Genomic DNA, 15,308 nt, shown 5'->3' on the forward strand with positions numbered 1-15,308 from the left:
AGCATTGAAGAGTATTTTGATCTCAGTGTTTTATCATTATGTAAAAAAAATAGAGGACAAATAAGTTCAAATGTGCTTTGCTTACAGGTGGAATATTGATTTAAGAAAGCATTTTGGTTTTGCACAAGCAAACAATGCACATGAGTTCAGAGATAACTGACAATTAAATCTAGGACAAAGAAAATTCTTACTTGGAGAGAGATTGAAACAATTGGGACAGCTTGCTTTAAAAAGGACATGAGAAACAACACACAATAAAAATGTAAAAAAAGTAGGATGGTGTAAAAAATTCAATTATGCTTATTTTCAGAGTACATGAACAAGGAGAAGTTCAACCAAATTACAGTGTGGCAAATTTAAAAGGAAATACTTTCCCATGGTTTATATCATAACTGAATATCAGAATGTCACTGAAGACAAGAATCTGTGCAGAGGTGAACAAAAATTACAATCTAGTTTGGCAATTCCTGTGTTCCCCGGCAGATGACAATCTCAAGGTAACAATCCATTGTTTTAAATGGCAGGGAGTTGGTAGTACAGTGTCACAATCACTTTGAAAACAGGTACTACCTATAAAAGAAGACTAATGCAGTTACTTGGTGAATTACACACCCGCCCCTCAAAATAATGCACTCGTATATGTTCAAAATGAAAATACTCACAGAAGAAACTAATGTATTTTAAATTGTACAATTTATTTTCTACTTTATTATCTAAAATCAGGAACGAAAATACTTGAAGGGTTAGAAGTAGTAATATGCACACTAGACACTTCCATAATATTAAAAAGTTAATGGAAAATGCCAAGTATTCTTTTTAGATGAGTCATATAGTATTGCAACTGGAAAATGAGTTTTGGTTTAGAAGGAGGGTGGTTTTTAATTAATGCTTTAAAATATAATTTCATAAGAATATATTGCCCTTGTTGGTAATTCTTGATGGACAGCAGTAAGATTAAAGTAAGCAATTTAGGCAGTGAGTGTTAAAGGCATCACTAATCTTTATATTCTTCATTTGAAAAGACAGGGAATCTTTTTGTGACCTTTTTACAAAGTACTAAGATATACAGGCCTCTGAAAGATTTCATCTTCTTGGAGAAGTTGAAAATAAAACCACTGTGTACAGGTAGACTTTTCAAGTTAGTATAATATGATTCATAAGATAACAAAAATCTACAGGATGATATTCCTACCTCTATTTTGACATGCTATGATGATACGTAATAACTGGGGTGGCCTTGAAAACCTTTAACGGATTTAAGAGAAATTCCTTTGAAAAAATATGCATGAGTCAACTACAGCATTGCCTTCTTTGAAAAGCTTGCAAGCAGATTTGAGGACGGGGAGTTTTGTTGGAGGACAGAACACTTAGCTTGATAAAGCAGTAGTAAGAATATCAGCCATTTAGGTGAGCTTTGAAGTGACCAAAACGAGACAGGCTTTCTTCTTACTTCTGTGCTGTGTCCTTGTGCAAGGCAATGAAAGTCAAATCCAGTTCCACAGAGTTTATTACGTAAGAAAAAGAAAGCAATAGCAGCAACAACATCAGCAACTAATCAGCATATTTAACATACATCAAAACATGATTGGTACAGCAAGTCTTGCAGATTAACACATTGTTAGCATATATTTTATATATAGCATATATATGAATAGACATGTATAGCATATATATATATGACTATAATGGATTATTACTTTTAATAACTGTTACATAGTTATTATGTTACATAATATGTGAACAATATATCCTAGTTCTTGGCAGTTCTTGGCATGGAATTTTGACAATGTAACGTATCTCATAAGCCATACTGCTTGTTTTGATAACCATTTATACCTTTTTTCTTTAACTGAAAGCTACTATAACAGTTCAAATTATTTTTTCCATACTATATTTAAATATGTTAATATATAGATAGATAGATATGTGTGTGCCTATGTGCACACACTCATGAGCATGTGCAGAAGAATGCAGAAGAATAATTTAGTCACATGGAACTCAGGAAAAGAAATTAAGACAATGCATATATACCCTTCTGTTCTTCCATCTTGTTTCCTTACTTTGTAGATTAGGGAAATTTGCTATGAATCCAAGTACAGGTTTATCTGATTTGCCTCTTCCCTGTTAACATTAGGCAGGTAAGTATACTTGGTACAAGCTTTGAAGAGCTCAGGATAAGATTATGAAACCTCTTTTGGTCACACTTGTACAAAATCTATCTTTCTATGTCCGTTAACTAAAGGATTTCAGCAGTAAATGATGGGAAATGTTGTAATGAAGCTATTTATGATGCTGAAACATCAACAAAAAGGGTACACAGTTGGAGTGTTGGTACCACCTAGTAAAACTGAACTCTAATTAATGTCCTCAGAGATCAAACTAACAGCAGAGCCACAACTCATTTTGGATTCTCAATGGTTTAAAACTCTGCATTAGAGTAAAAGTCACCCAGATCTACGGTATTCCATATGTTTAAATTAACCAATTCTTTGCTCAGAAATCAGTTACCCACTGTATCTCATCACTTTTGCCTCATTATCTAAAATCTATTAAATTCATTCCACAGCTTTCTGCTCTTTCTCAGGCTTACATTTGTTAAAACCTTCTCCTAGTGTTCTGTCTTGAGTATTTTTATTTATTCTTCCAAATTTTTGTTGATTTGAATCTGATGCTCTTTTATGTCTGTATTACAGTTTTGTTTATTGTTTTGCATTTATATAACTTAAGAGTCAGAAATATATCAAGTTCCTTTGTTTCCTCTTCCTATGTAATGAGTTCTTTGCTATCAGTTAAGAAAAATATATGAATATATCTATAGCTGGACCTTAAGGAAAACCTCGTGCTCATTTTCGTATAATATTCTACCTTTGGATATGTGCGTACATAAGCAGATACTTAATAGACTAAGTCAGCAATGGCTTTTCACTGTTAAGAGTTGTATAATATACATGAAAACACAATATCTGCCCAAAGTTGCCATAATTCATGTGTTCTATATTCTTCAGCAAAATGCAGTATTGATTTATAAAAACATTATATGTAATAATAAATACATCTTCTCCAGAATTACAGAGTAGTTCCTGTGGCAATCCAGGAGTTCCACCAAAGGGTATCTTGTACGGTACAAGATTTGATGTTGGTGACAAAATCCGATACAGCTGTGTAACTGGATATATTTTGGATGGCCACCCTCAGCTTACTTGCATAGCTAACTCTGTGAATACGGCATCGTGGGACTTCCCTGTTCCTATCTGTAGAGGTAAGAGAAATGCTACAGTAATGTTCTCAAATATATATGTTATATTTATTAGTATAAACAACTTTAAATCTCTGTTTTAATTATTAACTTTTAGACTGTGATTAAAGAAAGAAAAGCCTTCATGAATATTTTGATCTCTTGCTCATATATATAGTGTATCTCAGAATAGGCACCTACTAATTTTTAAGTCAATACTCTATTAAAATGGTATTTCTCATTTATTTTAAAATATATGTAATTAAATAAGAACTAGAAACCTAGTAATAAGTAGGATATAAATGTCTATGTTCAACATGTTTACAGCTATGGGAATGTAAACTTGGGATTCATTAATACTTCCTAAGGACTGACCTTTTGTCAAGTAACAACTTGGATATTGAGCAAATAGAAGTTTGAAACTACCAAAACATGAGTTAGAGGGACTTCCTCTCTTTCTCTGTCCGATTTGATATCTTAAGATTTCTATATAGGCTATCCCTTGTATTCTAACAAATATTGTAAGTCAAATCCTTTTCCCTTGCTCACATTAGAAATATAACAGTAGTAGGGAATCCTGTTTTATGGGTAAATCTTATTTTCTGAGATTATTAGAGAGAAATAATATTTGCAGAGTTATGAAAGGAGGTAAGCTGATAAAATGGAGAAACTATCACTACTATACACAACCAAATACAATAAAGATAGTAAACGCTGTTATGTCAGGCAAGCTTGAGATCCTTTTCTGGATTCACAGGTTAAGTTTACAGAATGTAACATTTACATTTGTCTAAAAAAATTGATACAGTCTTTACGGGATACAAAAACATTCCAACTGAAATTATCATGCTGATAAATTTCCAATTTAAAAAGAAAAATCAAAATTCAATTAGGCTATCACCTGGTTAACCAGTACCACAAAAAAGTAGTTATATATCAGAAATATGTATCATTGGAAGTACCATTCTGTTGTTTCCTGTTCTTGGCTTAGAGCTGTTTAATATGTTTGTCCATGATCTTGAAGAAAATACAGTTATTACTAATAATACTATTTTCTTACAAAATTATTTATAACTCCCTAATCTTCCCCTCCTACTTCCCAGAAAAATGATAGCTAATAATGAAGAAGATACACAATCAAGGCTTTAATCCAGATTTTGTTTGTGGAAATAATCTTAAAAAAGGTTTGATAAGAATATGTTAACTTGCACAGAACTTACATTTGTAACAAAGTAGAAGGCTAATGGACTTCATAGTAGACCACTGTTCAAATTCTTGATCTACCAATTTTGAAATGAATTGGCATAAAAAAATTGTACTCTTAAATGAGGAAGATGAGAAACTTGGATCTGATGCTTCAGCTTGCCAGTCAGTCGTCACAGTTACAGTGTTACACATGCTTTCTTTTGATACAATGTTTTTCAGTAGAACTTTGGATAGATTTTGTTTTTATTCCAAGGGAATGTGAAAATATACAGTGTAAATTTGAATTGGAATGATAAGCTCCCAAAGTAGTCCTGTGGTAAAACACAACTTTAGTGTGAAGCAGAAGATTATGACATAAGAATATGAAAAACATATTTTATTTATTCATTATTAGAAAGGTCATTATCTGAATAGTATCACTCTCTAGGGCAAAATAGAGTTGACAAATTGGAAAGGATTCAGAAAAACAGGAAACATGTTCTGTTAGGTTTCAAAATTGTCATTTTGTCTAGAGACTGAAGGAAATCAAACTTTTCAGTGTATGTGAAAGAGGATGAAGAGGTGACTTGATTTACTGCAGAAACTCATACAGAAGGGAAATATTTTTTGGACAAGATGATGCTCTAATCAACAGCAGTGAAGAATCTAAGGGGTAAAAGCTTGACAAATAAAAAATAAAAAAAAAAACCCAAGGTACACATTTTAATAGCAGTGATTACGAATTACAGAAACACAACCTAGGAATGTGATAGATTCTTGATTTAAGTTTTAACATCAGGCATAATGGCTTAAAGGCTTAATGTAATGTACCAAATTATTGTTAAGGTATTTTTGGTCTATGTTTGACAAAAAATTTAACTAATTATTTTCAATAGTTCCTTCTATGAGTCTATGTTTGATATCAGAAACATCTAACTTTGCATTTCTTACAAAGACCTTTGTGGTTCCATTCTAATGAATTTGTCCTAATTTTGTCTAATGCAATTAACCAACACAGAATTTTGCAGAAGGTTGCTAAAGGTGATTACCCACTAATGAGCATCTTATCTCTTTCTCCCTGTTTGCTATGGAGACTCACTTTGATTAAACACTCATCTTTAAAGAATTCCTCTGATAAATGTCTTACTGTTCCCTACCGATGGTCAGTTCATATAAAACATAGAATCCTGAGAAAAACAAGTGAAGTGGTGTGTAATTTTGAGAGTATATGTGTAGGAATTAATTTTTCTCAACACTAAACAACTTGACTACTGGTTTTTGGTAGACAGCCAGGTCTCTTCCAGACATGCATGTACTAGTTGTGCATTTTAATATAATTAGTTCGATTGGGGAAATATACTGTATTTCAGTGCCATGACCTAGGAAATATCATTGTCTGATTTGTTAGAAAAAAGCCCCAAGAATAGCACAAAAGTATAGTTCATTCAGTATTAATTTGGGTTTGTTTGTTTGTTTGTTTTTACCTATAGAAAATAAAATAAACAAAGCTCTAAACTTACAGCATGCTTGGATATCAGTGGAGTTAAGCTCATAAATGTCTTTAGATCATCTGTGTGTAAATGTCATTGTCATCTGCCTCTTGTAATTCCCAACAAGTAAATTTGGGAAGTAATTTTTTTTAGATCATTCCTTTTACATTGCCTTCACTTTGAATGAAGAGATCAAGAGGAGGTCATGCTTGTGTTTTAGCAATGTAATTCTTATAGATTGATGTCTCAATGAAGGGAATTTAATTGGAATCAACAGTGCTTTGTATGGCCACAAACATCCATACGTGAGACCCTATTACATGCTTATGGTTTAAATTTGGTGCATAACACTAATATTTGTCTTTTTTAAGTTACACATTTTTGGGCCAAATTTTTTTCATGAAGAAAAGAGTTATTCCTCAAATGGCTTCCTTTTTTTTTTTTACTAATCTCTATAGGATTGTATTGCAAAATCAGTGCACATACCTAACAATTGCATTATTTCATATCCTGTTTCTGAGTGAACATAGTTTGAATGCACAAAGTTTTTCACCTGTTATTTGCATGTTCTGATATTCACTAAAATACTGTCATTTTTATTAGATTTACTAGAAGTGCAAAAATACCTTTATTAAAAGAAAACTAAATTGGATTTATTGTTTTGTAGACAATTATATTGTGCACAACCCATTACTAGTTTTTAAATACAGTCATCTTCTCTGACAAATTAATTTTGATAAGGTTGTTTTTAACACTGAAACATGACAGCAGCTTTATCATATCACCTACTCCTGAGATAACGTTGCAGCTTGCAGTTTCTCCATAATGCAGTAAGCTAGGAATAATTTACTGAGGCTAATAAATATAGTTACATTTATATATAATATTGTCATTCTATAAAGGTTATAATAATTAGACACTTTCATAATCAAAGAAGTATTCTGGCTTTTCTATTTCTAAAGCTTTTCCTATTCCAGGGTAAAATGGATGTTGCAAGAATCTACATTCTAAAACTGTTTTTTTTAGAATTCAGAAATTTCAAAAACAGAATATAGTTTTGTTTGTATTTCTAGAAGTTCTGTTAAAATATTTTCAATATTAATTGCAAGTCACTGTTATAATTCTGTGACTACATAGATACATGACAATACGTATTTCAATTACGTGAGGTAAGTTTTAGGTCAGATAAAACAGAGAGCATCTTCAAATGAAATGAAAGTATACCTAAGAGTCTTGTAGACCCTCCGGTACACTTCCTTGAAGGAGTATATCTATTTCTATAAGGCCTATAATAGTACGGAATTTTGAAAAAAAAAAAAAAAAAAAAAAAAAACCAAGAAATCAAACTTCACATACCTACCAAGAAATATTCATATAACAATGTAAGCATTTCACAGACAGATAAATTTGTTTGAAGGTAGGTAAAAGATTTTATGACTGTGTGGCAAATACAACCTAGTAATATAAGCAGTAAATAAGCTGATTCTGACTTTGGACTTTGTCTTTGTTGTAGCTGGGCTTTATAGGCTGCGGAGAGAACAAAGCAGGAGATAAAGTCAAAAAGTACTGCACTTGATGCCATGCAGTGCATTAAACAGTGGAAGTGACTATATATGCAGAGGAAAATAAAGTGTCTCAACTTGAAGACAGGAATAAATTACATTTCATGGGGAGCGAGCAGTTTTTTGTCTGAAGACAGTTATATACAAACAGTTGTCACTGCTTATTCTTGGGAAAAGCCCCAGTATATCTGTGTGAGACTGGATTAAAAACATGTTGCATTATTTAAAGAAAGTTAAAAAGAAAACCAACTGTTGTGGTTTAACCCCAGCCAACAACTCAGCTCCACACAGCCACTCACTCACTCCTCTCTGGTGGGATGGGGGAGAGAATTGGAAGAGTAAAAGTGAGAAAACTCATGGGTTGAGATAAAGACAGTTTAATAGATAAAGCAAAAGCTGCACACACAAGAAAAACAAAACAAGGAATTCATTCACTACTTCCCATTGGTAGGCAGGTGTTCAGCCAACCCCAGGAAAGCAGGGCTCCATCACGTGTAACGGGTACTTGGGAAGACAAACACCATCACTCCGAACGTTCCCTCCTTCCTTCTTCTTCCCCCAGCTTTTATTGCTGAGCATGACATCATATGATATAGGATAGCCCTTTGGCCAGTCTCGGTCAGCTGTCCCAGCTATGCTGCCTCCCAGCTTCTTGTGAACCTGGCAGAGCATGGGAAGTTAAAAAGTGTTCGACTAGTGTAAACACTACTCAGCAGCAACTAAAACATCAGTGTGTTATAAACATTATTCTCACACTGAATCCAAAACACAGCACTATACCAGCTACTAAGAAAATTAGTTCTATCCCAACTGAAACCAGGGCACCAACAAAAATATTTCGTAGAATTATGTATTTGTATATAAGATATGAAGATGACTTGTCAACTAATGAATGAGCAATTTTTCAGAGACTGTTCCACAGATCTTCTTTGGGACATTATAAATCAGTGGCTTAGAATTGTCAACACTCTTCTGGTTCGTACAGTAAAAAATGTAAATGGTCTACAAATGGCAATGATGATTCCCTAAAATTAGAGAAGTTAAGATTTGTGGGGGGAGGGGGGAGGAGAAATGATGAAAAAGGTCTACCATTTTATTGAAATAGTAATATAACATATATGTTGTGTGTTTTCAAGTAGAACACTGTATGCTTTCAAACAGTGCCCAGAAGCTCTGCAAAATAATACCATGAATGACTTTTTTTATGAACAGTTACATTACCTTTTGTTGCTATGAATTTTTGCAATAAAAGAACTTAGTGACTTCTTCATTTTAGTTATCTTTAAAATGTGTAATTATTAAAACCAATAGAATCAAAATTTTGCCTCTATGAAAAGCATTGTAATTGCTCTCTAGTATACCCTACCATACTTGTCTATTCTCGTTATATTGGTGTTATTCTCAGGATAGTATCTGGTTCTCATTATCAGGGTCATTTCACATAAATACACAGTGTACTTAAGTGAATAAATATACTTGAGCCTGAAGAATAGGAAATCTCCAAGTGAATTTTAACGTGTGATTAGATCCATGGATTTCTTTTTATTCAAAGTAATGGTTAAACTTTACTGAATTATTTAAAGTTACTCTAAGTCATTACTGATGTGTTGTGAACCAGGAAATTGGTACAGAAATATAAATGTTTATAATATTAGAATTATCATATTTTCCTAACACTAATGCTAAAATACACTAGTTTTACTGTGTTAATATAACAATATTAGCATTACTAATATATATAATGTCTGTTAAATGGAACTCACTGAAAATATACAAGCAATAATGATGATCTAACATAGTACACATTCTCTAACCAAACAACGTTGTTCATGAGAGTTCCGATTGGTTTTAAAACATTAGATTCATGTCTAAAACCTGTGTTCATTTATGATAATGATGTCTACATAACTAGGTTCTTATGATGAGTGGAGAACTGGAAGTACCCATTGTGCTTACCTGTGAAAACTTATAGTGTGCGAGATGAATGAATGGGAAGGAGGAACTTGGAAAAGTAAAATACTGGTTTATACTGATAATTGACAACAATTTGAATAGTTTATTTTGGTAATATGTACAGTGCAGTCATCAAAGCACAATTCTAGAGGTGTTAATTCCAGCAAAGCTCCAATCTTTCACATTCAATTTATAACTAATTTCTAATCATGTTTATTTGTTAGAAACCCCTAAAGACTATTTTAAGAGGAGAGGTATTAAATGTATAACTCTATCTCAATTCCAGTTTGGGCTAGTAAATTCTGCTTATACTAGGTAATTGTTTCCCTATAACATCGTACATTCTTCTTAGGGTCATTTTCTGTGTTGCATTCCTAGATAAATCCTTTCTAGTAATCGATTAACATAAACAATATTTGTAAAATACTTTGAGATACTTTGAAAGTAATTACTGGTAAATCCCAGATTCATTAACTCAATTTACTAAGCTGCTTAATCCAAAAAGATTTTGCTGGCATGGGTTTTTAAATAGACTAGTATATTTTCCTCAGATTATTGAAATTACAGCTTGATAAAACTTTCTGTATCTCTCAGTTTCTGCCTAAAATTAGAATTTATCTGGTTGTGAATGGAAATTGTGAAAGTATTGTTCGGTATTTAAGTAACACTTTGCAAATCTTGATTTATAACTCGGTTGTAATTACATCTGGAAAGCAGAAGTCATAACAATTTATTTTTCTGAGAAGTCTTTAAAGCCCTTCAAATATTACTCCAAGAGAACAACAGATTACCAGTAGTGTTTTTTGCAGGCAAAAGATTTCATTGTTAAAATTCTAGCACGACATTTTAGCATTCCAAGACTGCGTCTTTATTAACCTAAAGAATGATTATTGATTTGCTTATGGAACATGAATCTTGCTTTTTAGCCTTAATTAATCTTCTTGTTCTCATCATTGGCAGGAGTGTTGCTGGTTTATTTAAATATTAAGACACCATTTTCTCTGTCTTGTGAGATGGATTTCAGATCTGTATCCTGTTTTTAGAGATAATATCTAAAAATGTTCGCTGATGAGGGAGTCTGAAGATAGTTTAGTTGTGTTACAAAAATAAATTTAGAACTTCACAAAATTTAGTAATCTTTTTATTCAGCTCTGCAAATTCAGAGGTTAAAAACAATCTGCTATGAATTGTGTTGAGGCTAGAAGGGCATTTAAATGTAATAGAAGCTGTAGCAGACTTTTGCTACATGTGTACGAAAGATTCCATTGTGTTTAAAGTGGCCAAGAAATGCCCAACAGCATCTCTTACAGAACTGACGGTGATTAACATATAGGTAAGAGGTCTGCTTTGCTAACTCATTTATTTTGTATGATGGCCTTCTGATTTTTGTTCAGGATGAAACCTTTAATAGTAGATCTGTACAAATTTAGCACATAAAATTTCTTTCACTTTTCAGTCAATCAGCGGAGTTGACCTTATTTCACCAGAACAGAGCAGTTTATGGGCAAAGGTTCTCTTTGCTGCTTTACATCATAAAGTTGATTCTGCGTTCTTCTAAGACTGTCTAGCAGGGGGTATAAAACTTTAACTGCGAGAACTTAGGATCACTAGTTGCTTCATCAGTTTAATCTTCCTAATTTCCAATGCTGGCTGGTATTTTACACTTCAGAGAAAGAAACTTCCTGCTATGCAGTTATGCATTAATTCTTTCTATGTCTTGGTTCCATCTTGTCTTTCATTTTGAATGTTTGATGTTACGTCCCAACATTATATAGTTTGTATATTTTCTATAACTTTTTTTTTTCCATATCATTGTATGTATATTTTAAATTTTTGTATATATGTCTTAGAATTTTTAAAAACTCTTTAAAGTATAATGAAAAAAAACAATGTAGTCTTTGTTTTTGAGGCCTGCTAGTTCCCAGTTTTCTCTTCTTGAGTAAACCATGAGGACAAAAGAAACCTTGTTCAATATAAATACTTCATACAATGTAATCAAGTTGAAAAGAAAATAACTTTAAACTAGGAGCCATGAGAAACAGACATTTTGACCCACATTTAAGTTGGGCAGAGGTGGGCAGGGGTCAAAAGCAAAGGGTGCAGAAAGATGGGAATATGGGAGACTTCCAAAATGATAAAGCAGGGTGAAGGAACATCTGGACATCTGCCTCAAGTCAGCCTGGGGCATAAACAGGAGGAACTGCAGCTCCACATGCCATCACAGAACAGTGACACTGTTGGCATAACTGATACATGGTGGGACAGCTCACATGGCTGGAGGGTGGTAAAGAATGGATACAAACTCCTCAGGAGAGACAGGCAGAGAAGATGGTGTGGTGACCTCTGTGAAGGAGGAGCTTGGATGTATGGACCTGCTGTTGAAGATGCAGAATGGTCTGGTTGAGAGCTTGTGGATCAGGATCAGAGAACAATAGAACAATCAGACAACTCACATTGGGAGTCTGTTAGACACCACTGGATAAAGGTGAGGAAATGTGTGAAGGAAGTCTCTAATGCACAGACAGTAGTTCTCATGGGACTTTATCGTTCCTGATATATGTTGAAAAGGCAATATGGCAGGACACAAACAGTAAAGATTTCAGATCTTAAAGAATCCATACCCATGTTTCACAGCAAGATTTATTCCCAGTAGGTATTTGTCCAAATAATCCTTTAAAAACCTTTCCACTTTTCAAAGGCAGTAGTTTCCCACATTTTATTTGTAATATTATTAGAAAGGGTTTTTATCTTTTATTCCACATGAATTTTTCTTGCTAAAATTTAAGCATGCTATCTTTTTTCCTGTATATACCTTTGTACCTGTGCACGTTAGAAACCAATTATTTTCTTCTTTGCAACTTCCTTTTACATGTTTAGTTTTGGTCTTCTGTTCTTTAACTACAATAATCCTAATGCACTCTTACTTCACAAATCATGCTTTTAAGACCACTAGTAATTTTTGTTCATTTCCTCTAGATTGTTTTTAATTTATCTGTGCTATCTTCTGAAGTGTTGGGGCCGAATTAGCAAAGAGTGGATAAGAACTTTCGTGATTCATTGATCACAGCTCATAGTAATAACATGCTCTATTCTGCCCTCTGAGGTGCTGGTGTGTACAGTTATTCACCTAGTTAGTCTACTAGGGTTATTTTAATTCTTGTTTGACATTTAAAATAATGTTTTAAGTAACATTTTTCATGAAGAATGTTGTCGTGATTAGTTTTGGTTTTCATTTTGGTTTGGTTTGGTTTTGTTTTGTTTTGTCAGAATGGATTAATTGTTGAATTCCAGGTAGATGGTCAAGGTGTTTGTCTTTCTGTATTGCCCATGGAATGAAGCACTTGTGGTAAGGCACAAATAAAAGGTCTCCAGGAGCTCTAGACAAATCTGGCCAAAGTCCCAGAATAATATTGTGTTTATTTACTGCAATCTATAAATCTCCAGGCTGGCCAAAAATACAGAGCCAGATTCCAATTTTCTAACTATATGAAGTAAAAAACAAAGTGCAGACATTTATGGGAATAATATTGTGGTTTAACTCTTCATTTATCCCTATTTCACTTAATATAAATACTGAAAAAGAAATATTTGGAGATTCAGTCCTCCTGCAGCTTTGGGCATCAAGTGAAAAAGCTGAGGCACTGCTTACTTCATGTCAAACTGAAAGTATCATGAAAATTACTTTCTATATATTTGTTCATCTGAAAAGGATTAGAAAAAACAGAGATTTATGAAAAACAATAATGATTATAACTTCATAAACTATTTTAGGAATTTTCCTCTCATTGGGAATGAAAGTTCAAAGGGCTTCTGTCATTTATCCAAGTCATGTGGATATCATGCATACATCAAGGTTTTTATAATGTTCAGTTTCTGTCCTTCTAGGAACACCAAAGACTGAGGTTGAATTTTATAATCATTAACAAACACTAGCACCCCAGGAACCTGGGAAAATCAGATTAAGATGTCTGATAGTCACTGAGCTAACGTTTATCACTCATAAATGGTACAGCAAATGGATTAAGAGTACTGTTTTACTGAAGGGAGAAAGGAAAAGAATGAACAGCAGAATAATCAATAACTGACCGCTCCAGATGCTTAAACTACAATAATGACAGTTCTCTTTTCTCATCCCTTGATGATGCAACTGCTAGGATAGTGTCATGGTTTAATCCCAGCCAGCAACTAAGCACCATGCAGCTGCTCACTCACTCCCCACCAGTGTGATGGGAGAGAGAATCAGAAGGGTAAAAAGGAGAAAACTCGTCGGTTGAGATAAGAACAGTTTAATAATTGAAGTAAAATAAAACAGAACAGAACAGTTAAATAGGTAAAGCAAAAGCTGCGGACACAAACAAGGCAAAACAAGGAATTCATTCACTACTTCCCATTGGTAGGCAGGTGTTCAGCCAACCCCAGGAAAGCAGGGCTCCATCACGTGTAACGGGTACTTGGGAAGACAAACACCATCACTCCGAACGTTCCCTCCTTCCCTCTTCTTCCCCCAGCTTTTATTGCTGAGCATGACATCATATGATATAGGATAACCCTTTGGCCAGTCTCGGTCAGCTGTCCCAGCTATGCTGCCTCCCAGCTTCTTGTGAACCTGGCAGAGCATGGGAAGCTAAAAAGTCCTTGACCAGGGTAAGCACTACTTAGCAACTATTAGCAACAACTTAGCACTACATAACAAGAACAAAAACCATCAGTGTGTTATTGACATTGTTCTCATCCTAAACCCCACAGCACCATCCCAGCTACTAAGAAGAAAATTAACTCTATCCCAGCTGAAACCAGGACAGGTAGTCAGTTCTTTTCATGTAACATGCAGTTATGCATCACTCATAGTACAGGATTAATAATTCCAGGGTGCTGTCATCTTCCTTGTTTAGTTGCATAGCCTCATTTAAGATTCAGTGAAGTTAGCAAAGTAACTTGTCAACTGTTTGCTCTTTCTAGCTGTTCCAAGCAGCCATGCCTGCTCTAGTTATTCTGGTATCTCTAGATGCATGGTTGCTCCATTATCCACTTTTGCTGGTCACTGTAGCTCTTCAAGTAAATTTGAATTTTGTAAGAAATACAAGTATATAGAACAGCTATATGTGTGTACTTAGAAAAATCCCTACTGTTTAAAAAGACCTCTTAAAAGGGACTCTGATCCCTCACCTTGCAAATTTACGACTTGCTTTCTGAGTGTGTAAACTCTTGCCCTACTTTAAAGATCAGCCATTTGCATGCCTCACACTCAGGCATAGTGTGATGGCTCTTTTGGGTACTATTTTTCGTGTTATTACTGGTATAACATTTTCTTTATTATAGTCTTGGGTTTTGGTTTTTTTTTGGTAGAAAGTTACTCAGGTATAATCAAAAAACTAAATATAAATTCAAAATATGGTAGACCTGTTCATGGTCCCTTTCACTTATCCTTCCTTCTGTCAACCATATATCAACAGAGCACAATCCTCCCCTTTTGATCCTGTTTCATCTGGAGCTGCCTAGAAGAGTGGCTGAATATTTCAGTCATGTATAGTCAACATATTTTTTTTATTTTTTTTATAGTAAGTTGTGTTTCATTTCACTTGCAAATATGATCATCAGATGAAATATAAGTTACATATTTTTGTGAAATATGTGGGACACTACCTCATTACTATCACCCTGTTCTTTTTACTTCTGTAGCTATCAATTAAAAGGCATTTCCTTCTCTGTGCTAAGGATAATTGTCCTAAATTATAACCAAAAAGTAGTTCCCCTCAAATTCCCTTACTGATGCAGCTGTTTGCATACAATATTTCACTTTGTTCATTAGCAAAAAAAGGAAAAAAAAAAAAAAAAAAACAACCACCCCAGTGGTTTTACAATATTTTTCTTTATTTCAGTTCC

At 33.8% G+C, this 15,308-nt stretch overlaps 1 protein-coding gene across 1 annotated transcript in view; it reads left to right on the top strand.

Annotated features, from left to right (window-relative positions):
• CSMD3 (CUB and Sushi multiple domains 3) overlaps nt 1-15,308 on the top strand; it is a gene marked incomplete at both ends in the record, with an annotated part of 751,074 nt that overhangs the window by 159,435 nt on the left and 576,331 nt on the right. Inside the window, one exon of the mRNA XM_082307341.1 lies at nt 3,065-3,259. Within this exon, the coding sequence (XP_082163467.1) occupies nt 3,065-3,259 (195 nt within the window). The remainder of the gene's footprint in view (nt 1-3,064; nt 3,260-15,308) is intronic.

The sequence above is a fragment of the Platalea leucorodia genome, assembly GCF_965183815.1.
Source record: "Platalea leucorodia genome assembly, chromosome: 1".
Classification (NCBI taxonomy): domain Eukaryota; kingdom Metazoa; phylum Chordata; class Aves; order Pelecaniformes; family Threskiornithidae; genus Platalea; species Platalea leucorodia.